The 26,900-nt window shown below is 46.4% G+C and overlaps 1 protein-coding gene across 6 annotated transcripts in view; it reads left to right on the top strand.

The window, feature by feature from the left end:
- The first annotated feature begins 1,259 nt into the window (after positions 1-1,259).
- Positions 1,260-26,900, top strand: part of LOC119457562 (arginase-1-like) — a 119,693-nt gene continuing 94,052 nt past the window's right edge. For 3 of the 6 annotated variants that reach the window (XM_049670216.1, XM_049670214.1, XM_049670215.1), the window contains exons 1-6: positions 5,105-5,152; positions 8,445-8,537; positions 11,242-11,329; positions 14,189-14,261; positions 21,655-21,759; positions 23,508-23,685. In XM_049670216.1, coding sequence (XP_049526173.1) covers positions 8,528-8,537; positions 11,242-11,329; positions 14,189-14,261; positions 21,655-21,759; positions 23,508-23,685 — 454 coding nt within the window. In that variant the 5' untranslated portion in view covers positions 5,105-5,152; positions 8,445-8,527. Of the gene's footprint in view, positions 1,298-5,000; positions 5,153-8,444; positions 8,538-11,241; positions 11,330-14,188; positions 14,262-21,654; positions 21,760-23,507; positions 23,686-26,900 lie in introns of those variants that run through there. The other 3 variants (XM_049670213.1, XM_049670212.1, XM_049670211.1) reach the window with 3 other exon arrangements.

Raw genomic sequence — 26,900 nt, 5'->3', positions numbered from 1 at the left:
GTTCCTGGGCTGTTCTGGACGACGGTGAAGGAAGGTGCCGCCGTAAATTGATTTGCTGCTGCCGACTCCTTGGAAGTAGAAAAGGTCGCTTCCAGAAAATTTATGACCAATGCAGGAAACTTAATTTCACAACTTTGGGTTCCGAATTTTGTTTCAATTTATTTCCCTCCAAATCAGTATTACCGCATTGAACACTTTCACCGCCCGATCCATGGGCGATTCATTGGAGTGGGTTGCGCCAGTTTACTCAGGAACAAATAACGCAAGGCATCGAAAGGGCGATATTTAATTTTAAATTGAATTCGGAATTGAATTGAATTGAACTGGCGGCGGCGGCGACCAGAGCGCATCCTAATGGCACGTACACACTAGCGGCAAAACGCGCGCGGCGCGCCGCCAGCGGCAACACGCAGCTGCGGCAGGGCGGCCACACCAACCGGCGGCGTGCCGCTAGGGTGGCTAGCGCCGCTGCGGCAATCACGTGACAGACTAGACTCATCTCCCCTTCTCGAACAATCCGCCAGCTCCGTCCGGGAGCTGACGCGTGCAGACGATAGTACGAAACGAGTTTCCGGCTAAGACCGGACGCGAGTACGAAACGAGCGCTTGGGCGGGTCCGCATGACACCAGTCTCCCGCGCGCACGTCACGAAAGCGGGCCGCTGTCATTGGTCTCCTTCATCGGCGGCACGCGGCAAACCGCAAAAACTCGGTCGAGGCGCGATCCCTGCCGCGGCAAGAAAAACCTGTTTCGCGGCTGCTTTTGCGGCGCGCGTCTTGCCGCCGGCGGCGCGCCGCGCGCGTTTTGCCGCTAGTGTGTACGTGCCATAAATCTGCTTACTGCTTTACGCAGGGAAAAAAGAAGAAAGGTCGCTGCTATCTCGCCACGGAACGCCGACCACAAGGACCATATCAGCAAGCTGAACCACTGCATCGTATTTCGGCTCAACGTCACGGCACTGCTGCGACATCTCGACACTGTTTGGCCCGATATAAACCCAGCGATGTCTGCCTGGGGTTCCACTGGCGGCGGCGACCAGAGCGCATCCTAAATCTGCTTACTGCTTTACGCAGGGAAGAAAAAAGAAAGGTCGCTGTTAACTCGCCACGGAACGCCAACCACAAGGACCATATCAGCAAGCTGAACCACTGCATCGTATTTCGGCCCAACGTCACGACACCGCTGCGACATCTGGACTCTGTTTGGCCCGATATAAACCCAGCGATGTCTGCCTGGCCTTCCACTGGCGGCGGCGACGACCAGAACGCATCCTAAATCTGCTTACTGCTTTACACAGGTCAGTTAACCACAACATTGTACTTTTGGTGCCCTTAATTTGTCTCGCCTGCCGCTGCTGCCATTGAACTTTTGCGGTTATGTCTAGTACAGAGTGATCTGTCTGTGAAAAGTCTACCACGCGCGATGAATTGACTCTTGCTTGTATTGGGTGCAACAACATTTTCCATACTGGAAGCTGCTGCGATGTAACACAAAAGGTGCTCCGCTCGAAAAGTGATACCTACCGGAAAACATGGAAGTGCGAATCTTGTCGGGAAGCAAAATCTGCTGGCGTATCGGCAAAAACTTCCGGTTCAGCATCCAAAGCAACCGATGTTGCCTTACAGCTAGCAATAATAGGAGAAAAGCTAGAGAAAATATTACCGTTAAGGGAATCTGTTCTTGGGGCAGAAGAATCGATCCACCATATGTCACAAACGTTTGAGGACATCATGAAACGTCTAGACAACCAGGACAAGGATATACAGTCGCTCAAGAAAACAGTGGACAAGATTGACGAAGCGCGATTGAGCGAAACACAGGTGCAGTTACAGGAAGCCATCAATGAACTCGAATGGCGCCTAAATTTAGAGTTTCATGGTATTCCTGTGACACCTGGTGAAGACTTGCTCGGTAAAGTGAATGAACTTGCACCTATTCTTGAAGTACCTTGCCTGACAGATATTACTGCCATACACCGACTTCCCGCCAGGCCAAACGGAACTCCCGGTATAATTGTTCGTTTCAGCCGTCAAAGAGAGAGAGAGAGAGAGAGAGAGAGATGTGGTACGCTAAACGTAAAAGGCTAAGGGACATCAGGAATCATGCTTCAATCCTAGATAATATAACGAAACAGAACCGAGAACTACTATGCTCAACAAAAGAGTGGGCGGCAGCGAACAACTTCAGTTTTGTCGGGCATTTCTTTTGCGGAAGGCCACGGTGGATCGAGCGATTGTTGTCAAGACAGACACGCGGTTGCAATCGTTGACTTAGTAGCATTGCTTGTGTGATCATCCCGATATGGTTGTCTTACCCCACCAGTTCTCTGAAAAAGTAAAACCACAAAATTCGTCTTCGTCTTTTCTTGCTTTCAATTGTCGGTCTGCAAAAATAATGACTTAGAACTTTTTTTTTTTCATCGCGCAAGGTTCCCCTTCTCTGTGATCATATTAACAGAAACCTGGTATGAAAAGGACTCGGAAATGTATGCGCCACCACCGTATGCTCACTTCTTCGTGACGCGAAACAACAAAAGAGGGGGCGGTGTATCTATCCTTATGTGAAAATGCATCGATTGCCACCTCGAAAAAAAAGAGTACACATGTGTAACTAATGACTATGAAGCTGTAGTGGTCCGTGCAAATGACATGTTTGTTGCCTTGTAATAAGCCGCCCGCTGGCAGTTCTGACAATTTCTTTAGTTTTTTTGAACGCTTATTATGTTTTTCAGCTGAGCAGAATCTCAAACTTGTTGTCGGGGGTGATTTTAATATTGATTTGCTTCAACGCGATTCCAAGCAAATGACTTCGTTATCGACTGTTAGTATGTATGGCTTTGATATTGTTCCGACAAGCGCAACGAGAATAACGGACACATCAGAGACTTTGCTAGATTTATTCATAACGGATACCTTGCTCGAAAAAAACTACCTTAGCTTGTGATATAAGTGATCATTTACCTGTGTTTCTAGTTTTAGACAGTTTGCCGTAAAAAAAAAGCAAAACATCAACGTGTTTATCAAGATATTTCGGATGCTTGTTAATTCAGTTAGTAAGCGAATGCGTCTAAGTTTGTGCAGCCGATAGAACTACTATCCCTACTCCGAATAGCCCTCTACTAATTTGCTATCGCAATTGATGCTTTGCCTTTCGGGCGAAACTGCGTCATTTTTATTTTAGTGTGCATGTTTTTCTTCTGCGTTGTGAACATTTTCTGTCCATGAAGTTGAGAATGTTTTCGCCGGCGGACTTTATACGATTTTTCGACACGGGCAAGCAGTGGACTAACGGCCTAACTTCTGTGCCGTCGGTTAGCGACAGTGCCATTGACTTGCACTTTGTGGCGCATCGAATCGGCAACTGCACAAAGGAGGGGTATTCAAGGAAGAGTAGTACGTATGTACATTCGCCAAATTGAATGATGCGTTCATCAGCACTCGTCCGGGAGCGAGCTACAAATGCTGAGAAGCATTTGCCTTTGCTCAATGAAGACAGACAGTTCGCAGCACTTCGTGATGACGGGCAAACTTTTTTAAAGCTTCCTTGTGGATGCACACGACAGTGCTGATGGCGTCCCCCTTCGTAGTCGATAGACCGGCGCATTTCGGCTACAGTGCGCACGGACCAAGTAGGTATGGCAGCCGGCGCTTTGCGCTCTATAGCTTCACAGAAAAGTGAATGCAGTAAAGCAAAAAGAAAAAGCCCTTATCTGTCACAAAGTGGTCGCTGCAAACGTGCGAGTTGGCTGTCGGCTGCCACGAAGACCCGTCCTGGCTTTTTACTGGAGTTGAAGCATCCTACGGCAGCGCACTGCTGAGGCATTTCGCCAGCGATTTCAGTATACCCGACGACTACGCAGCAACGAAGGAACGGGCGAGGGAACCAGCCGCATGGACGCACTGGCTCTACTGGCGACCCACCCAAAAACATGGCGGCCGCGTGCTTCCCACATTACAGTTTTAGTTACACGCACGTAGAGGCTTTGCGTACTTACGTAGAGCTTCTACGTGTAAGCAGTGCGCATGCGCAGAACGTAGCGGCCGCGCGCTGGTCTCACGGACGTACGTGAGATTCGATTTTTTTACGTGCGTTTCTTGCGCACGTAGACAGCTTCGCGCGGGGGTTTCGCGAGATCACGAACAAGCGATAGCGTGCTGAGCGCGCGCAGATGGCTTGCATGGAAACACGACGACAGGATGACTGGTCATCTATTTCATTCCATGTGAACGATGACAGCAGATAACGCTTGCACAACACATTTCTGGGCATTGCGGATACGATGACCGGCACGCATCAATGCACATCACTGGCTTGGCTGAAATACTCATCTTGAATTGAATTGTTCATATTTCCCGATAGATGTAGCTACGTGGTGCGTCACGTACATGTAGCTAAAAGCGTTTCAGATGGCGTGCACGTAAGGTACGTAGACTGTTCACGTTTGCGTACGTGAAGTCTCCACGTACGTGTAACTCAAACTGTCTATTGTATTGTATTGCGCGCGCATGCGCAGACCCCCCATGAAAAAGGTCCATTACAGCGGCGCCGCTCACGACCTGAAATAGTCCATGTTGTGTGCTTTAAGCCGTTCTACCAGCGCTAATGAACTTTGGGACTTTGTTTCTTTGTTGCATTATTTTTTCTTTAGTAAGCGTGCTTTTGTTCTTCGCTGTTGTGTTTGTAGTATCTGGACGATGCTATTAAGAGGGGGTGCATTGACACGCATACTTCTTTATCTTTCTTCGGTCACGTACCACTTTTCACCGGCTAACAAATGTTAATCGTTATCGGTCGGCGCAGGACACGCCTTCATGAATCAGAAGTTTCTCCAATGTTATCGATAGTTCTATCCTTTGGCTGTTGTCACCAAAGCTTTTGTAATCTGACTGTATGTGCGGCGCGAATTGTGCGCTACTTTCTGGAAGCCACGCGGTCACCAGCGATTACGCCCTTCGTCGAGTCATTATAAAAGCCGATGCACTTGACCCGCAGATCAGATATTCGACGATCGCCGACTGTGCTCGCCGAAGTCGTTGTACATTTAGTGTAGCCTGTTTTTCTGGGCGCGGGTTCGCCCAATAAAACGCTAGTTTAGTGATTCCCAGTTTTGCTACTGTGTTCTTCATCTTCGCTACAACATGACAATGCAAAGGTGAGTGAGATGGGGTCGGTAACAGGTCGGGGGGGGGGGGGGGGGGGGAGGGAAAGACCTGCCGTGTGGCACCACTCCAGTTGACAAGGGCACCCGCCGCGGTGGCTCAGTCAGCTAAGGCGTTGCGCTGCTGAGCACGAGATCGCGGGGTCGAATCGCGGCCGCGGCGGCCGCATTTCGATGGAGGCGGATTGCAAAACCGCTCGTGTGCTTGCGTTGTAGTGCATGTTAAAGAAAACCAGGTGGTCAAAATTAATCCGGAGCCCTCCACTACGGCATGCCCCATAACCAGGAACTGGTTTGGGTACGTAAAACCCCAGAAAGAAGAACCAGTTAACAAGGACTGGTGGAAAATGTGTTGTAGGTTGACGCTGCAAACGAATATCATGCTTTTCAGTATTTTGGAGTTTATATTGTCGACTCCGGCAGACGAGGATAACGGCACATATTCAATAGCCTTTGCAATACCATTTGCACCGATTATGTGCTATGACATGCGGGGGAGGATGATCGACAAATAGAGTTTGGGGCAGGGTATCGCCTGGTTCATGGGCGAAAACGGAACAAAAAGCTATGTTAAGCACTTGGGCTACATTGCTATCAGGTGTAAAAAAAAATTATGGGGTTTTACGTGCCAAAACCACGATTTCATGTGCGGTGTCACATGTGTCATGTGGCACCATTCATCACGTAGCGATATGGGCTTGGCAGGTTGCGGGTTGATAGTCTTCCAGAACTTTTTCGGGTTTCATATGTAGAGCAGAGGAAAAGAAGGTACGCTACGCTTGAGCTGCGAGGGATTCAAATTGTGTTTCGGTTTCTCGGTATTTATGCCAAGCTGGGGTATTCAGTGACTTGGTCGTACGGAATTGTATTTTTTTTTATACGTCTGAGTGACCGAGCCGTGGGGATCCAGACTGCTCAGTAACTGGGATATTAGGAATGTAGGTTTGAGTTAGTTAATAATAATTATAAAATTATTATTATTTGGTTTGTACACATATAACATAAGGACACGAAGGAAATAGGCAGGGAGCAAGCTTACAACTGCCACCGAGAGGTTGCTGCAATTTTATCAGTCGCTTGCGCATCGCCAAATCAAGTACTAGCCGCGCGGCGGCGTTTTCTTCGGTATCGCCAGCATGGAGTATAACATTTCTAGAAAGACTAGGACACAGTCATGAACAATCGCAAGACAGCAGCTAGGGCTCTGCAGCACTACTAAAGGCTAACATTCACCACCTATACTCCCTAATGCGAAATTTGAGTGCAGCTCTATACGTGTTTTCATTTCGCGATATATTGGCTGGCGCGGACCATCTGTATCGTGCGGCACATTGAAAACGGAGCGAAGTGTGGCGCGACTGGCTCGCTAATCTGGAGACCGCAAGAGCCAGCACGTGGGTGACGCGTGGGCGCGATTCACAGCAGCCGCCAAAGACAGACCTCCCAAACGATGTGCGCTACTCTGGCGCGATCTCGTAGCCATCGTCGCCGAGCTACACTTCTCACGCTTTCGCCATACCTTCCTCCGCTTTCCGGCTCATGGTTCCGCCGCACGCCCCTCTCCGCTTTCCTCCTCGCGTCTTTCATCCCCCGCTGCGCTACGCGTTCGCTTTCATCTTTCGCTGTGCTCGTTCGCTCGGTTACGCCGCCGCCAGCGCTCGCCGCAGGAACGGGCGAATATGTGCTCTAAAAGCAGTCGGGCCGGTTTAGCGCAGGCCATCGTCGCATTACTGACGAGCCCATGGGAAGAGAGAGAGAGAAGTAGTCAGGGAAAGGCAAGGAGGTTAACCAGCTCCTCCTAGAATTTGGCTGAGCCAATGCCTGCCTAGATAGCACAAGGCGTGCGCACTTCCATCCATGACGTCATGCTACCTTGCCAGACTGCCATAGAATCTAATGGGGATGCTCATGAGTATATAAGCTGCGGTGATTTTGACGTGACCGCTTTCGTACGGGCTTGACAGTGGAAGTGTCGGTCCAAGTATAGCATGATGTCATAAAGCGTCATGACGTCATGCTACTCATGCTACTGACGTCATTTATGACGAACATAAATGAGTTACTTTCTTAACAAAAGGCGTTTTATGCATTGAAGCACGAAAGTAACTGGAACGCCAATACATTTCTCCGCAAAGTTCACGCATAAATATCTCAAAACTGGTGTCATCCTGGGAATTCGTTTCAAGTGGATCCGCCTTGTGACCTCCACGGCTAGAATTCGTAAATTGCAATATGCGCCATAAGGTCATTGGTCCAAAACGTAATTAGTGAATTTTCGTTAATTAGTCGATTATGTAGTTCAGTTATTTGTGCAACTAATAATGTCCGCCTCTTCGAGTAGACCAGCTCATAAACTAGAATTATGCTATCTGTCACAGGCACCCTTTAAAAATTTTTGAAAGCGTTCGTTGAAAAACCCTGTACAAGAAAGTGCACTTAGCGTAGCAAGTTGGCCATCATGCGCTTTATTTGTTTTAAATCCTGCTTGACGAATAATGAGAGGGGCAAGGAGTGTGGCGACAGGCGCCTGTGCACGTGGCCTGCGCTTCTGTGGTTATAACGTCACGCGCGTCGTAAACGTGCCGGCGCGGCTGCAGCGGCGGTTGCGGCAGATGCAAGGGATGTGCGGTGACCGTGGTGGCGCTTGTGTCGACGTAGTGTGGTGCCGTATGAAAAAACAAATGTATGATTTCATAATGTACGCAGCCCATGTATGTAGCCTAAACGGCTTCGCTGGTAATCTGGCCCCATATGAATGTTGCGGGCCCACGAACTTTTTTTCCTTTTCGTATTTTTCTCCGCCACAAACTTACAGCGGCCATTTTCTTCTTCTTCCTTCTGGGGTTTTACGTGCCAAAACCAGTTCTGATTATGAGGCACGCCGTAGTGGAGGGCTCCGAATCAATTTTGACCACCTGGGGTTACAGCGGCCTTTTTGCGTTATCGAACAAGCACGGTTGCAGGCAGATTGCTCTCATGTATTGCTCCCTTTGCAAACCAGGTGTGGGCGTTCAGAAAATGAGCGTCTGTTGAATTGACGTGCATTATCTGCAGCTGCTTGCTTTATGACTTAAAAATAAATAGGTAGGGCGACTGATGGTTAGGGGAGGGGGGGGGGGTAGTTATGTTTGCCGGCATTCATTCTTGTTGTGACGTAGCAACGGCAGTGGCAATTGGTAATAGTGGTAGTATCGTGTGCGGAATAGCCATAGTAGGGGATGGAACACTGTTGCTTGCGCTGTGGCCCGGGAAGCCAACAATCATTGTGCATTATGTTACACCACAGTGCACTGTGCCTCCGAAACATGCTGCTGCTCCTAATGCTGCTTCTCGCTGTCAACCCGGTTTGCCTTGAAGGGAAACCAGTGAATGAAGAAAGGTATGCAGATTGTTTGATATACTGCGCTTGAGTGCAGTTTATATGTATATTTTTGAAATCTGAGATAGACTGAGTGATTATTGCAAATTGCCGGTAGCGCAATTCTTGCCACATCAGCAGGATTACTCGAACAGGCTGACTTTTCTTGAGCTACAGATCGCCAGAGTGATGTTCTTCATAAGTCATAAAATTTCACTAATTGCCTTTATACTTTCCTGTTTCATGACGCTTTTCAATTTTCGGAATTGAAGTCAAGCATTAATTAGATGAAGTCAGATCGCTTTAACCAAAAAGAAAATGTGGTCCTCGCCATTTTCCTCAAAATCTGTGGGAAACTGCACTGTACAGTTCCAGTGAACACTTATCCGAACAGCATAAAGTTGAACGTAGGAACTCTTTATAATACCATGTCTCAATAGCTGTTGACGTGGCGCATCAGTAGGTCGGTCTGGCAGTCCCACAAACGACGTGCTCAGGAACGGCCAGGCATTCGATGACCCTTGAGATGGCGCCGCATAGGCGGCGTCATCCCTGCGTTGTCGAGCATGCTCCACTTCGTATACGGGAGAACCATCTCGTCCTAGGCGTCTAAGTCGACCTTTTACTGCTGAACACGAGGTCGTGGGTTCGATGCACGCGTTAGAGGGCCACACTTGGTCAGGCCTGCGCTGCGGCATGTCTCAAAGCCAGAACGTAGCATTAAAACGTTAGATCAATCAATAAATCCAACCAATTCATTAATCAATCAATCAAAGCCGAGCGATCAAATTGTGTGTGGTTGACGGGGACAATGCACGTCGTTTTTGCCTGAAATTTGATCGTTCATTCTTAAGGTGCGTTTTTTGTTTTGTTTACACGTGGTTACAAACAAAACTCAGCGCTAACACAAAGGACGTTAACAAAAGGAATCCAATCCAACAAGCCCAATTTGCAGTACTAATTTATTTACACAACCTTCGCTACTAAGGACCGGGACTTGCATAAAGCCGACAACTCGGTGTTGCAGTCAGGCAGTGCTGGTTTGCTGGCCATACAATCCGCCGTCAGAAAAGCCCTTGCTTAGCTGCCATTCCGGACACTCAAAGGTCGTACAAAGCGGCATAGCTTTTTCACGTGTTTGAGCGGCCTTAACTAAGTCTTGTCCGGAAAAAATAAAGAAGGAGAGCTTCAGCCAAGAAGTTATCAGGCTAAAGGATGCAAGATATGAAAAACATGTGTTCTGTAGATCAGCCTATAAGTTTATTCGTTATGTGCACAATGGCTTTCAGAAGGAGCTTAATAGAAAAGAGTGACAGCAGAAAAATTCTCAATACCATATGCGCACAAGATTGCGCTTAACCTAAAAACGTAAGTAGAAGGTATGGTCTACAAGTAGTTTTTTCAGCACCTATCAAACTTGGTAAAATATGTGCTAGGACTGGATCGTAGAGTTTCAACAAAAATAACAGTAAATAGACATAGGTGCAGTGTTAAGCATATGAAAGTATTTGTCTAGTGCAGCAAGTGCAGATCGTCCGTTCTGTACTGTTTGCCCCTACCTTGTGGAAAAGCATGCATCGGCCAAACGGGTCGGTGTGTGAACACAAGACCTTCTGGAACACAAAAGGTCACTGGGGGGAAACACGCATTCCCACATTAAAGGGCATTGTTCACAGCCTGGGTGCTTGCCGCTTTTCAATGACACTGCAGTTCTTTAGCACCATAGCGATCAGTTGGCTAGGAAAACAGAAGCTTTTCACATTTACGAGAGAGAGAGAAAAGAGGGTCGTATCAGTCAAATCATATTCTTCTAAGCCATCGTGATGTCGCCTTTTTGGAAGGACACTATAAAAAAAAGTTTGTAATAATAAATTTGTCAGGGGTGCAATGATTAGGATATGATTGCACACCGTGTCAGATATGTTGCCTATCTTTGACGCCCGAGTGTGCACGGGTATGTGATTGATTTTGAGAGGGCTTTTAATCTTGCCTTGCATACGTTTGACGTTTGAGGGTGCGCAGGTACATGAAGATGTGTTTGTTCTGAAATATAGTAGTTGCCAGTACAGCGAGTGTCGTGTATTCTTGTCTTTCCGCCTTGTCCTGATCAGTGCGCTGCTTTACCAACACGGTGAGATGATTAATCACCAACTCTTCACTTTCACCTTATTACCTTAAAGAACCCCAATTCGGGGGTATTACATGGGGTGGATACAGGTATAAGTAATCGCATATACAAAAAAGAAATTATTGGTTACATATGGCAGTTATACAATCGGAAAATGTAGATGGGCAAGTGGTTGCAGTGACGTCGTGCGGAAGACCATAGCACTCTATGGCTGAGCAAGGAAAGAATGATACAGCAAACGTTGTAGTATGAGCACGTGGACGGGCAACTTGCAGGGGATGACCAATGCCGGAGTGAAGTGCGTGCCGGAGGCCTGATGTAGGGCGGAATACGAAGTGAGCTGTAAAAAAAAAAAAATCTTAAGGAACAAGCACATACCGGTGATTCGACGACGACAAGCAAGATTTGTTAGACCAGACTTCGCCTTTAAAGATATCGCCCAACTTTCCACATTACTGTTCTTATGCGAAAAGGTATAACATTAAACACCTCGTGCATACTGTTGGCATGACAAACTGTTTTGTAAAATAGCTAGTTTAAAACAAGTTGCCTCACAGAGAACACATGAGAGCGATGCAGAGCCCTCCTCGTTTCCAGGACCGACAACGACTCGTCGACGGCGCTCAACTTCACGAGCAGCCGGCGAGAGATTGGTGTTCTCGGAGTTCCCATACATCAAGGTCAGGTGAGAACGGTGCCGGAATTCTGCGCCTACGGAGCGCTACTTCTCTGGGATATCTTCTCTTGTGACTCGAAATTCACATAACGTGTTTTACTGCGACCAGTAGTTACATGAGTTGTAGAAAAATGAACCAATCTTGTCAACAGGTGAACAAGCCACTAAATCTGCCTATCATACCCTTACCTCTTAAAAGGGTGTAAATGTGTGAGTTATAGACTCATTTACACCCTTATTCGGTTTTAGGGATGTACATTATTTTGCAGTGTATACGTAAACTAAGCTTCTTGATGTCTATGTCTGCGTATTTTTTACAGCGAAGCTGTCTTTGGCTCAGGTTCTACGTTTTGTTCGTGTTCGTCAGCAGATCTGCGTGTGCAAAAGCTCAGCTGCCGAATTTGATGCAAAATTGCTTCATTCTGTGCAAAAGCTTATTTGTCTCAATCACTTCGATATGCATTTTCAGTAGACTAGTTATCAATAGGCAAGGTAAAACATGAAAGTGCCAAACTCGAGTGATCAGATAGAATTCGCTGAACTGTCGAAACTGATCAACACAAAGAAAGGGATATCCGAAATTATAACGTGGAAAAGATTGAGGAAGCAGTAAAATAGGGACGCAGCATGAAATCACTGAGAAGAAAACTAGGCATAGGACAAGGCAGAATGTGTGCACTGAAAGATAAGCAGGGTAATATCATGAGCAATTTCGATGGCATAATAAAAGCAGCGGAAGAATTCTATACTGACCTATACAGTACCTAGAGCAGCCAAGCTACTTTCATTCGAAGTAGTGATGAACAGGATACAGAGGCCCCTTCTATAACTAGCGATGATGTTTGAAGGGCCTTGAAAGACATTAGCAAGGAAAAAGCTGCTGGAGATGATAGAATAACAGTCGATTTAATGAAAGATGGAGGAGATATACTTGAAAAGCTTGCGGCCCTTTATACACAATGCCTCACGACTTCAAGTGTACCAGAAAGCTGGAAGAACGCCAACATTATACTCATCCATAAGAAGGGAGACGTTAAAGAACTGAAGAATTATAGACCCATTAGCTTGCTTTCAGTATTGTATAAAATATTCACCAATATAATTTCCAATAGAATCAGGGCAACACTTGACTTCAGCCAACCAAGAGAACAGGCTGGCTTCAGGAAGGGATATTCTACGATGGATCATATCCATGTCATCAACCAGGTAATAGAGAAATCTGCGGAGTACAATCAACCTCTCTATATGGATTTCATAGATTATGAAAAAGCATTTGATTCAGTAGAGATACCAGCAGTCATAGAGGCACTGCGTAATCAATGAGTACAGGAGGCATACGTGAATATCTTAGCAAACATCTACAAGGATTCCACAGCTACCTTGGTCCTCTACAAGAAAAGTAGAAAGTTACCTATCAAGAAAGGGGTCAGGCAAGGAGACACAATCTCTCCAATGCTATTCGCTGCATGCTTAGAAGAAGTATTCAAGCTCTTAGACTCTTAGACTGGGAAGGCTTAGAAGTGAGGATCAACGGCGATTATCTCAGCAACCTTTGGTTTGCAGATTACATTGTCCTATTCAGCAGCAAAGGAGACGAATTACAGCAAATGATTGAGGACCTTAATCGAGAAAGTGGAAGAATTAGGTTGAAGATGAATATGCAGAAGACAAAGATAATGTTCAATAGCCTGGCACGGGAACAAGAATTCAGGATCGCCAGTCAGCCTCTAGAGTCTGTAAAGGAGTACGTTTATCTAGGTCAATTACTCACAGGGGACCCTGATCACGAGAAAGAAATTTACAGAAGAATAAAATTGGCAATGCCTGCCGTATGCACTTCAGTACAAGTCCTGACTGGGAGCTTACCACTGTCGTCGAAAAGAAAAGTGCACAATCATTGCATTCTACTGGTGTTAACATATGGGGCAAAAGCTTGGAGGTTAACAAAGAAGCTCGAGAACAAGTTAAGGACCACACAACTAGCGATGGAACGAAAATCTTAGGACTAACGTTGGGAGACAGGAAGAGAGCGGTGTGGGATCAGAGAACAAACGGAGATAGCCGATATTCTAGTTGACATTAAGCGGAAAAAGTGGAGCTGGGCATGCCATGTAATGCGTAGGATGGATAACCAGTGGACCATTAGGGTTACAGAATGGATACCAAGAGAAGGGAAGCGCAGTCGAGGACGGCAGAAAACTAGGTGGAGTGATGAAGCTAGGAAATTCGCAGGCGCAAGTTGGAATCAGCTAGCGCGAGACAGGGGTAATTGGAGATCGCAGGGAGAGGCCTTCGTCCTGCAGTGGACATAAATATAGGCTGATGATGACGACTATTTTCAAAATGAGTAGACTCTTAGGTAGATAATAAGGGTTTCTCAAAGATTTGCCGCTTGCGACCCGCGTCGGCCATGTGTACGCTCGCACCGCCCTCTGTTTGTCGTCGTTACAAGCGTTAAATTGCGTGCCTACTTTCCTTCCGCTCTCCCGGCGTGGCGGTCCCGTCGCGCGTGTTTAGTTTCCTCCGGATCCCCAAGGTGGCGGTAGTCTTCCACGCGAACGTATGCCGCTGATCAAGACCGCCGATCAAAATAAAAGTGTGTGTGCGTGTGTCTTTCTTCGGGATGACCGCCGTCGCCGCTCAAGACACAGACAGACAACAAACTTTATTTCATCCTGAGGAGCTATTGTCAGGACTCCCTAACGGGAGGCCGTTGTAACCACTGAGAAATAAAATTTGCTCATACCTTTCATCTGAATTCTGTGCCACCTCTATGTCGTGTGCTAAACTGCTTCGCTGGTAATTCACCTTCACAGCAGTGGAATGGCGCGTGATTTTTTTCATTTTTCTTTTTTTTTTTCTACAAAGCGCAACCCGGGCGTCGAAAAGGGTCCACAGTTCCTGCGCGACGCTGGACTCCTCAACAAGCTCAGAAATCTCGGTGAGTGTTGGAGACGTGCAGGCACATATAATCTATACACCACCAGTAAAACTCGCAACGTGAATTTTTATTCATTGATTCACCAGAGGTTACATGTCCGCTCAGCACCATTGAGGCTACGATTGTGACTAGCTGGGTTAATTAACGTTGCTTGTTTGCGGTGTGTATAATGTTGAGTTAGCCCTTACTTGCACCTAAATCTCAGCGCACGAGCGTTCTTGCATTTCGACCCAGTCGAGACGAGTCTACACCTGTTTTTCTGTAACGCTTCTTAACTGCACCGAGTACAACGTTCCACACCTCATAGCAACATGGCGCTATAAGAAACACCGTAGCGGAGAACATATTAAGACTGATATATTTAAGATAAAAAGCTTGCGCTGTGAATGAAATATTTCATAAATTTGTTTTTCACGCTGCACCTCTCCAAAATACTGAGGTACGATTCAGTCAAGAAGGTAAGCCCTGGTTTGCGAAACTACCCAGACAACACTCGACGTCCTCAAGTGGTACAAACGCCCTCGCAGTTTTTACGACGTCCTCGGTACGTCCTCAGGACGACATTCACTGGTTCATCCTGAAAACATCTTCTGCAGGACTTTTTAAGGATGTATGATTGTCCAAAGAACGTCCACTGCAGGGCCTTTTGAGGACATTTAGTTTTATGTTAGAAGAGACCATGAAATTGAAATTTTTACAATTAGTTCGGTTGATGAACGAGAAATTAAGGGCTATACTTCATGTGAAGTCGTTATTACGCCATCGAGCTTGATTTTCATATTGTTTTTCTTTTTTAAGTGGAGTTAAACTCTGATCAACTGGTCTTGATACCTTACGACTGTGTTTGACTGAACCATTTTTTTTTTTTTGCAACTTCTATTGTTTTGAGTACCCGCGAGCGATAACAGTTGTGGGAGAGTGAACCAGCGAGGTATCCCACGGTTGGCACTTTTGATTTGAAAAGTCAAGCCAAGCCAGTCCAAGCCAAGCGCAGCATTGAAGAAAAACATGGCAGCGGACAGCGGGTAAGTCTCGTGTTTTTCGGGGTGGCCGAAAGTGGAACGTAGATTTGTGCGGGGAAGAAATAAACGCATTAGCACATGTTTTCACTTAGCGAACAGCGTGGACAGGACCTTCATTAATTACATAGTGAACCAGACGGCTTCGCGCGACTTTGCCGCGGAGCTCTTTGTGTCAGATGGAACGGGTGCTGGAAATCGCGGTGTCGCTTTGCCCGTAGAACAAAATAATATCACCAAAGCTATCGCCGTAGGTTTGTGACATTTTGTGCCTGGTCGCAATAGTGGACAGTTTCAAAGTGATGATTTCGGCGTTTCTGGGGATCACTTCTCCATGGTTCAACGGCGCTGTAACGTCACTCAACCTCTCCGCTACCACAACTGCCTTTCCACGCTGCTTTTACCGACAGGAGCATTGTGGCAAACACCCAAGCAGCCGGAGATTTTAGCACTGGCCGGCGGCAAATATCGCGCTATCTCGGCCTCAAAGCTAGATGTAGTTGTACTTCTTTTTTTTTTTTTCTAGATCTTTTCACGGCTAAGAAAGTAGAAAAGTATTTTTTGTTATGGGGAAAAAACGCTTTTTCGAGTGGATTGATTATGCCCTAAAGAGCAACATTCAATTAGCAGAGGTTGCTTTGGTGCTTCGTACATTAATATTGTGGTGCATGCAGTGCTTCCAAGTATGTGGCATAAACTGTTTGTTTGTTATTTCTGTGTCTGAACTTAAGTTGTTTATTGACAATGTGCTGTTTATTATTTCTTTCAGTCTCTTATGGGCTCTCGCTGTTCTGTGTTTTCGGATGAAGACATTTCAAGCGGTGAAGTCTCCTGGCTTTATCACGCTACTTTCAACCTTGACATGCGCCGTTATTAAGCGAAATTAATAAAATAGGTTTGTGTGCATCGCTATGGGTCTATGTTTTCATTTCGTGTGGCCATATACTGAACCCTGTGCAACGGGCCTCAAAAGTATGCTCTGTCAAGCAGTAGCACTGACATAGCATATATGACACTCTAATGAACGGTCATCACAGTGCATATTGCAGTTTTAAGCCTGAATTTCTCACTTAGTGGACGAAAAACAGTGAACTTCAGTTAACAAAATAAAAGGATATTTACTGGTCGCAGCGAATGCCTAGGTCTTCAAAATGGCCTGAACGCGTACTGAAAAGATCCTCGAGTGCTTCCTGAGGACGTGCCGAGGCCGGACATGTGGACTTGATAGGGATGTTTTGAGGCTCATGTGGGGACGTCCTGAGGATGCCATTGTGTTGTCTGGGTATATGTCGCTTGAGTGGTACGGCATCTACCTTGCATTTACGGCAGTTAAATGTGACATACATATACACTGCGCGCCATCTCGCGGTCGGGCTATTTTTTTTTTTTTTTTTTTTTAGTGATAGCTCTACTTCTCTAGGCACAAACCCAGAAAACGACTGTTTCCGTAAATCCTACCCACAAGCTCAGCCAAGGTCAAACTGCGACTTAGCCGTAACTTAGCCGTAACGGCTAAGTCACTTACCTGCCACTTAGCCGTAACCGCGCCGAGCAGCGTCTGTGTGTTGTCTTGTGGTGCAATTGTAGATGCGGTAGTTGCTAACGGCGCCGAGCAACGTATATGCCCTTCCCAAAACAAGCAAAACCGCGCTATCACTCGACAAACTTGGTTTAACCGCGTTCAACCACGGCACATTTTAAACAGCGAAGCTGTCCAATAAACCGGGCTCGTCCACCGAAAAAACCTCGCCTGTGGGCCGATCGTGGAGGTAGTGAAAAACCGTGCAAAGCAGCTCTTAGCATAGCATAGGGAAAGGGGGATGGGAAAGGGGAGGGAGAAAGGGGCAAGAGGAAAGAGGGAGGGAACCGCAGTTCGCGGTAGCGTTGGTTGCACCGCCGGGAGGCCGATCCCGAAGTACGCGCCCGACTTAACCCGACCTAACCGAGCATAGCCCGTAAGGCCAGGACCAGCTATAGTGCCGATCAGCTCCGCTGTTTCTTTAGCCTTGTGCCACTAGCGCAAGCTATACGCTATTTTTTTACCTACACCGGCTACAGGCGTGTAGGCAGTCACCTTTTTTTTTTTTTTTAACTGGTGTTAAACTTTTGTAGAAGAGTAGCTCCGCCCATCTACGCGAAGCCATTTTTGATAGCAGTAGTGTAGCATGAAAACTACTTTCTACACCGAAGTTTCGATGAGTGCAGGCGGCGGACGACAAACAGGCTGGCGCTGCAAACGCGGGGCGCCATTCTGTCTGTGACTGTCTGCACTGATATGGCGACGATAGTGAAGGTTCCCTGACGGACAGCAAAGCGCTGGCGTGACCGTGTGCCACAGGCGGTCACAGAGGAAGGTGAGCTAATCCTCCAAGAAGACAAAATGATCTTTCACGGATGGTGCGGGCAGTTTCAAACTCCACGCTGTATTATATGCATAGAGAAGTTGTCTTCGTGCGCTGCGCATTCGCGATGTATTCAGTATGCCCAGATTTGTTGCTGAAAGTAAACTCGTATATTGATTTTTAGTTTCAGGCAGAGACATATACGCAGCCAGTAAGTGCAAAGTGAGAAAAAGTGCGAAGTCAGGCAGTCTTTCGTATGCTTATGCAGGAGGCGACGCGCAGTCTGCTCTGACTGGCTACAGCCCAGCGAGCCAAGTGCAGCACACGACGTCATAGCCTATGCCCAGCACTACACTCGTCTGCATGAGCCTGCATTAAGTGTAGGTAAAAAATAGTGCTTCCTTGCAGCACGGTGGAAGCTGCAGGACTCCTTAGCCAATAGGAAGGCCGAATGCCCTTCAAGATGTAAAGCCCCTTATAGGCTTCTACGGTTACCGATGGTAACCGCCACAGTATTTCGCCGTATATTACGTTCATGCGCAAACGGCCTAACATGTCACGTATCGCTGTGCCGTATCATGTACCAAGCAATAATAAAGGTCTCAGATCCGGCCAATAATCACAGTTACGCCCGGAACTATATTTCGCTGCGCAAAGGCATTGCCTGTGCACACCTCGTACCTTTGGCAGTGCTGCACTCCCCCTTACTAGAGAGTACTGCACGTCTCTAACGCGTTTGTGCTAGCGTCCCCTTAAGCGGGAGATCCGATGATTCCCTCCGGAGCTTCGCCCACTCATCATCATTCACCCCGTGGATAGGCTGTGATTTTTTTCTATTTACAAATTATATACAAATAGAGTCAAGGTGGGTGAAAAAACATTCACGTACAAGGTCATACTCAAGGCCGTCGTCTTTCGTCAGCGTCGTCTTCATCGCGCTGTATCAATATATACGGAACATCACGGTGACGGCAGCCATTCGCCTGGAGTGCCCATATAATTGCTATCACATTAACAATACTTCCACCTGGAATTCTTTAACATGTGCACAAAGCTCGCATTCGGCCTCATCACAATGCGGGTGGACACCGCAGCTGAGTATAGAACACGCGTCCACTCGCTCGGCCACAAAACGCCGTAGCCACAGATACCACACCCGCAGAAAGTGATCTTATTATGAGATTGGTTCATTTATTTCGATTAGGGTTGGGCGTCTAGAACATGTGAATTCGTCAATTATTCGATTTATTGTATTTTCGGTTTCACGTGCACGTGAGTTGTAAAAAAAAAAAAAAAAAAAAAAACTGGTGGTTTCTGTTACCTAAGTATTGAAGGCTAAAAGAAACCGTGCTACATATCGACCGCAGAGGCCTTCAACATCACGCTGTTGCGACACTTTTTCACGAGCAAAACGCATCAAGCATAACAAACTTACCCATAATACGCAATCATTAAGTGCAGCCGTGGAGACCAAGTTGGCCAACGCGTGAGCCAACTGCGTGAAAGGGTAGGGTTAACCTGGCTCGAACTGGAGATATGCGAGAAGTTAGGTTACATCATTTCACTTATGGATATTCGCTTAAAAACAAAAGGAAACACATAATTACGGCGTCGCCGGCCCGCCAATTGTTCGTGTCCCACGCACTACAGCAGCTGCTGCACGGACTGTATTTTGCCTCCTCCCGCTCAAAGAGCACGGTGCATATGTGTATTTCTTTCTTTCTTTCTTCTTTCTTTCTTTCTTTCTTTCTTTCTTTCTTTTCTTTTCTTTCTTTTTGAGAGACACAAGCGCCATCTTAGTTTAAACATTGTAGCTGAATCTGTCGTTCCCTTCATTCCTGTTGAGCAAGCGAAGTGGAGACAATGCTTGCTCCATTTTGTTCGCTGAGCTCGGCCGATTAATTGAAAAAAAAAAGAAAATAATATGTACGCGATTAAAGGAAGATTCGAATAGCCAGAAGCTTTAACCGATCCCTGTCGTAAGGTTTGCCCGTAGGTTAGCTCAGGGATATTAGACAGTATTGAGACCAAATGTGACTTTTGTGTTTCTAGAGGACGACGGGGCTTTTGTGAATGTCTTTGACTAATAGTGCAATACCACACGCGTCAGCGAATTCACCGCTAATTTCCTTCTTTCCTTCCCTCCTCTCTCTCTCCCTGTCATCTTTGTTTTTCCATTTCCCATTCCCCCGTGTAGGGTAGCAAACCGGACGTTATTCTGGTTAACCTCCCTGCCTTCTGTCTTTCTTCCTTGTCTTCTCGAGAGCAAATGTGCCACGTCGGCCTATCCTCAATGTTTCTTTGTGTATATTTAATTGGATCATGGGTGCATTATAATTATTGCAAGTATAATGAGAGTATCGAAATAATTTTCTTTTGAGGGCAGTCACCACCCCGTAGTCACCAAGCACTTCAGTTATTCCCTGGTGGAGCGCCACGTTCTGGAACATTATCACGCCAAGTGAATGGTGGGTGCAGGGAGTGTTCGAAGTCACTCTGCCCTTTGGTTGTTGCTCTTGCCCGAGCTTTTGCGCGTGTGCATACTGACCCGTGTACTTATCTATCCTTTCCTCGGGGACTGCATTTCACCCGCTAACAACCTACTGTTATCGCTTAACGCAAGACTGCACCTGCATAATTTACTCGAGTGTTATCGTTGATTCTATACGTTGTGTATGCTCTTGCCGATCCTTGTATAATCAAATTGTAGGCGCGACACAAATTGTGTAGTACTTTCTAGAAGGAATGCGGGCACCAGCGATTACACTGGAACCTTCGACGAGTCATTTATAAAAGCTGACGTGCTTGACCAGCAAATAAGATTTTCGACGATCGCTGACTGTGCTTACCGCTATCGTTGTGCTTTGAATGCCACTTGCTTTTAGGAGCACAAGTTCGCCCAATAAAGAGTCAGTATTGTGATACAGTTTTACAGGGAAGCTGTATATGGCCGCCCCGGCAAAGCAGCATATGGCTACCGCGTCGACAAAAAAAAAAAAAATCTCTCCAGACCTAGTGTAATTTTTAGTTTCCGCGTAACAGAATTATGCTTTCTGTTATGTTCATATTACAATCCGGTGTTATCACGTCTGCAGGCTGTGTGTAAGTCGTACTTTACAAACTTTGTGACGCACTTTATTTTGAGAAATTGAGTTAGTTCAATAACGCACTTGCGCCGGGTCTGTACTAGAAGGAGGATATATGCTGCACTCCGGCACACCAGCATAACGAACGTGTGCACCCGATGTATCTGTCCTTGATGAGTGGTCGCTCTGTCCGTTGCATCGGTCGCGCATAGTGTGCTGAGACCGTAATCGGCATCACGACAAGACTTTAAAAATCACCAGCCCTTCCCCTGTCGAGAAAATGGGGGTAAGCGAAGCTTGCAGTGTGTGTATCTGACCTTCGTGATGATTTTCTTTCTCTTCTTTCTTCCTCTCTCTCAATCTCTATTTATCTTCTCTCTCTCTCTCTTTCTCTCGCTTTCTGTTTCTTCGTTTCTCTCTCTTTCTCGTTCTCTCTCTTTCTTTCTCTCTGTCTCTCTTCCTTCCTTTCTCCTTCTCTCTTTTTTGTCCCTGGTATGTGCCATTGAGCTTGGACCCTTTCTGCACTGTCGCCAGGATCGGCCCACTTTTCAGCGTGACACCGCCGCCGCCACCACCACTACCGACACTTGTGAGCCTATAAAGCTTCGCTTAAAAATTGCAGTGACGTTCACATTGTGAACGCGGATTACACTCAAGCGTATACGCACACCGCGAACGTGCACCGCCGCGTCGAAGCACCAGACGGAAAGGGCTGCGAACGAGGTCGTGGACGCTACATTGATTGTGTAACGTCGGTATATCAGCTTCGCTGTACATCACTTTCACAGGGTTGAATGGAGGCGGACATTTTTACTGCTGTGCTCTTCACCGTCACTACCGCGTGTCAATGCATTACGTGCTCCCCGCCGTGAGGAAGGCCTCGACCGGTGTACCATAGCCCCGATCTCGGAAGCTATGGGTGTGCAGCACAAGCTTCTGTTCGCAGGTCACAAAGTCGAGGACTTCAGGCGATGTCCGCGTCGAAGGCGAGACCAACGTCACCGATTGCGGCGCGATCGAATCGGACGTCGTGGGACAGACCAACAAGAACGTGAGACTTTCCAAAATGGAACACGTTGAGTGCGCACGAGATTTCACGATGAAAAAGAGGATAGTTTTTTTTATTCCGGTAGAAACAATCTACCGATAATTGTAAATATCAATGCGAGGTGATTTGAATAAAGAATCGCGTTTATATATCAGTACATCTCAAACTTTTGCCGTGTGTGACACATGTCAGTAATACCAAACCTAGAATGACCCTTTATATAACCCTTCTGAATAAAAAATTAATGACATGGATACGTTTACACTTCAATTTATTCAAAATGCCTGTTACGTTTCTTTTTTGTCAAGGATTGATATAATCATATATTTAAATGAGAAGGATGTAGATTATAGTGGTCGTTGGATCCTCGATGACCCTCAGAAAAAGGCTCGTGACCCATTTGGGTTTCATGACTCACAGTTTGAGAAACACTGCTATATGTTTGATTCTTAAGGAATTATGGCGCCGGCCGGCTACAGACATTGCACATAACCGACCATGTGCTGTGCCCGTATGTGCACAATTCCATTGTACATATACATACGTATAATTAAGGTCATACGTATATTGTACACATAAATACGTATGGTGAAGGTATAATGAAAGTCGCTTTAGACACACTTTAATACAGTCAAAATCGAAGTGGACTGATATATAGGTCAGACATACTTAGTCTTACTTAAAGTCTTACACAACTTTAAATTCAAGTCATATAAATAAGTGACACACTGACTCTTCATGTCAAGTGACGTAATATACTATACCGTGTGATCCATTTTAACGGAAACAGTTTTTGTTAAAGAAATGGGATTTAACCGATTGTGTGATGCTTTCTTCGTGGTTCGTTTTTTCAGCACGGTGGACGCTATAGATAGTCGAGTACCCGTCGCAGTTCGTGCGCTAATTTACATAGATTCGATCATTAATTTTATCATTGCGGGTGCAACGCTAGTATTGCAATGGTAGTGTTAGAGGACGTCGCAAGGAGACAAAAGCAATCAACACGATTCCAATAACGCCATTTGTTGTGGAGATATTCGTCGACGAAAATTCGCCTTTTGTCGCTTCGATAGGGAAACAGGGTGTGCAAATAGCACTTGGTCTGGAGCACTGCCCACTTTATTTTCGACACTGCCATAACTTAGAGAAACACGCGTGTGATGACCTGCTCAGGCCAACGCCACCTAGATAGCACAAGGCCTGTTCACTCCGATCCATGACGTCAAGCTACCTGGCCTGACTGCCATAGAATCTAATGGGGACACTCCCAAATAAGCAGTGGCGATTTCGACGTCACCGCTGTCGTCACACCAGGTTTGGCAATAGAAATTTCGGGCGAGGTAGCATGACGTCATCGATCGGAGTGAACATGCCCTGTGCTATCTTGGTGCTGTTGCTCAGGCACGTAAAGACCGTCGTCGCACGTCATCAACGTACTGCTCATATTCCATGGGATCATGTCGACATGATCTTCGGGAGTGATACGAGGCCCGTACAGCCGGTCAATTCGGTGATGTAAGGAAGCTAAACGAGGTGGGAAGCACAGCATGTGCAGTTCTTCAGGCACGTCCCCCACTTCTCCTCCGCCGAGAGAGAGAGGAGGAGGAAGAAACAGGGAGGTTCTCCCCCACCGAAATTTCTGTAGTAGTATGTGGCCTGCCCTGCCCTGCACCCCCCCATCAAGTGCGTTCCTCTCCCCGATTCAGTGGAAAACTAAATTTCTGGCTACGCCACACTGCTTGGTGTCACAGGTGCGCGACGCAGTGGCGAATGTGCTTCGCTCGGGCCGGCTCTCACTGAACCTGGGCGGTGACCACATCATGTCCATCGGCAGCGTCATCGGACACGCGCAGTCCACGGACTCGGAGGTGGCGCTCATCTGGATAGACGCGCACGGCGACATCAACACACCCAACTCTTCAACGTCAGGTAGTCTCCTTAGCGGTTTCCCTGCTGCGAGCAAAGTGCCTCGAGCGGCCAGTCGCGCGGCAATTCTGCGTGTATTCGCGGGCTTCTTTCACACTCGGAAAAACGCATTTATGTAGCACGTATTGAGCAACAGAGAGCTGTATCGAGAGTTTTTCATGTGGCTCTACAACTTTCTCATTGACACTTTGGTAATTCGGACAGTACTTCTCGAGTTAGATAATTAATTACAATTACCTAATTAAATCTCAGTAACGAAAAAAATTACTGGCGGCTACTCCACTATACTGGAAACAATATGCACTAGGTTTGCTTCGCGTAATGCCGTTCCTCTTTTTTTTAATCGTGCTGCATGATAGCTGGGACACCCTGTATTATATATAAGCTTTGGTAGCATATACAGTGACACTGTGACGGAAGCCCCATCCATAACACATACTCGCATAGTACCAAAATAGTGCCGCGAAACACCACATATCAAAGCCTGCTAAACGCATTCTTGGATAGCTAGCGCGTGGTTGGTTCTTTATATTTCTTTAGTTTTTATTTGCTGGAGTAAATTTGAAGAGAGAAAGAGTAAAATTAGTCAAGAAGAAACAGGCCAACCTAGGTGCAGTAAGGGTAAAAGCAGACCAATTCAGGCTGGTGCTTCCAAATTAATATGCAGCTTTATAACAGCAAGATGAGAATAACATAGCGGTAATGAATGAAACCGTAACTAGGCTGATTTCAGAAGCAGCAATTGAAGTGGGAGGTAAGGAACGAAGGCAACCAGTAGGTAAGCTCTCCCACGTTACAAAGGACCAAATAAATAAATAGCAAAACATGAAAGTGTCAAAGCCAAGAGATCAGATAAAATTCGCTGAACTGTCAAAACTGATCAACAAGAAGGAAGTAAGGGATATTCGAAATTATAACGTGGGAGATATTGAGAAAGCAGTAAAATATGGCCGCAGCATGAAATCAGTGAAACGAAAACTTAGCATAGGACAAGGCAAGATGTATGCACTGAAAGATAAGCAGGGTAATATCATCAGCAATTTCGATTACATAGTAAAAGCCGCGGAAGATTTCTATACTGAACTGTACAGTACCCAGAGCAGTCAAGCTACTTTCATTTGAAGTAGTGATGAACAGGATACAGAGGCTCCTTCTATAACTAGCGATGAAGTTAAAAGGGCCTTGCAAGACATGACCAGGTGAAAAGCTGCTGGAGAAGATAGGATAACAGTCGATTTAATCAAAGATGGAGGAGATATCATACTTAAAAAGCTCTGAGGCGGCTCCGGAGGTCTCGCTCGCCCAGGCCTCTGTACCTTGAAAGCCATCTGCGTCGGGTCACATTCCGCCGCGCGCTAGGTTTTCGTGGCTTAGTTCGCGTTGATGCGAGACACAGCACGTAGGTCAGTTCGCTCGCTGCTGCCGGCGCGCTTGCTCACTCCAGCGTTTTGACAGCGAGTTTCCGCGGTCGTCTAGTGAGATGTGCTGATGTTTGCTTCTGCGCGCGTGACAAGATGTTTGTTCATTTAGTTAGTATGCCTATGTTTACAAGTTTACACCGCCGATAAAAATACTATCCTTCCTTCGTATAGCTGTTTACTAATTTGCTATCGCAATCGATGCTTCGCCTTTCGGGCGAAACTGCGGCTTATTTTTTTTTTTGCACTAAGTCCGCAAAAGAAAAACAAGAGACAGAAAGGGAAATGATTATGGCTTTTCAGTACGCGGGCTTTGAAGGGAAGCTAAATAAAGGAAATAAGAAAAAATAGTGATAGAAGCCAAAAAACGGCGCAGTTGTTCATTCTGGCATCCAAGTGCACGCGTCATAAATTGACAGAAATGTTCTCTCTCACTAGTTATTGTGGGCTAAGCCTCTTTTGTCCTACCCCAGTCATGTTTTGTGAGTGGAGTAGAGATTCCGGAATGGAATTAGAGTGGAAGGGGTGCAATGTTCCGGAGCGCTAAATGTTGGTTTTAAGCGATACTACAATGCCGATAAATTTGCCAATTAGTCTAAACTATACATGGCCAATGTATGGCATTTTCCATTTTTACGCATTACCGAATTTTTCAGTATTTACCAAATGCTGTCTACCTCTGCCACCGGGTAATTATAAACAGCACGTAATTTCACACTTCGAAAGACCCGGAAACCTTTCTTACAATGTTTAAATACACAAAGACGGTAACTTTTAGTTGTGAAGAATTATTCGAATAATCGAAAGCATGCTTGACTTGCCACACAAGGACTGAGGCCAAAGACAAACGGTCTGATTCGCGGTGATTTGGAAAGCGTGCCATCTTTCTTTCATGAGCTCAAAGTCTATATGTCACTAAATCGCGGCAACAGGCTAGAAAATGTTAAAAGATTATGGTGGTTCGTTCAAGTGGCTCACCCAGGAGGCAAAGCGAAGTTCCCTTTAAAGATCGCTTACTTAAAAGAAGAAATACACGTAGGGAAAAAGATATTTACAAAAATGATGCTGGCTAATAAAAGGCCATCGCACTCACAAGGAAAGCCCTCTTACAGCGAAGCTGTATATGGATACCCCGGCAAACTTTCTGCGTCCGTGCGTGTACACCGTCGCGTCGACAAAAAAAAAAAAAAAAAAAAAATTCGTCTCCAGACCTAGCGTATACTTGTGAGTTGCCGCGTAACGGAATGATGTTTTCTCGCATGTTCAAATCCCAATCCGATGCTGTCTTGTCTGCAGGTTGTGTGTAAGTCGTGCTTTACAAATTTTGTGACGCACTTTGAGAAACTGAATTAGTTCAATAACGCACTTGCGTCTACTAGAATGAGGATATTTGCTGCACTCCTGCGTGCGCGCGGGACGAACGTGTGCTCACGATGTATCTGTCCGTGATGAGTGGGCGCTGTGTCCGTTGCATCGGTCGCGCCGAGTGTGCTGCGACCGTAATCGACATCAGGGCAAGCATGTGGACGCCGTGAGCGTGCACCGCGGCGTCGAAGCACCAACGGAAAGGGCGCGAACGAGGTCGTGGACGCTACGTTGATATCGACGGTGCGACGCCTTGCGGTGGTGGTGCTTGTCTACCGTCGGCAACAGCTTCGCTGGTCATCCGCTTTCACAGGGGCTGGAATGGAGGCGGAAAACCTTCTAAACTGTTTCGCGGCGCACGCATTCAGCTAAACGGGGTGACTTGTCGCCGTGCTAGTAACCGCAAGTTTTTTTTTGTGGGTATATTCTTTTTTG

Source organism: Dermacentor silvarum, chromosome 7 (genome assembly GCF_013339745.2).
Source record: "Dermacentor silvarum isolate Dsil-2018 chromosome 7, BIME_Dsil_1.4, whole genome shotgun sequence".
Lineage (NCBI taxonomy): Eukaryota > Metazoa > Arthropoda > Arachnida > Ixodida > Ixodidae > Dermacentor > Dermacentor silvarum.
The sequence above is the reverse complement of the archived record's forward strand: the minus strand, read 5'-3'. Positions and strand labels throughout refer to the sequence as shown.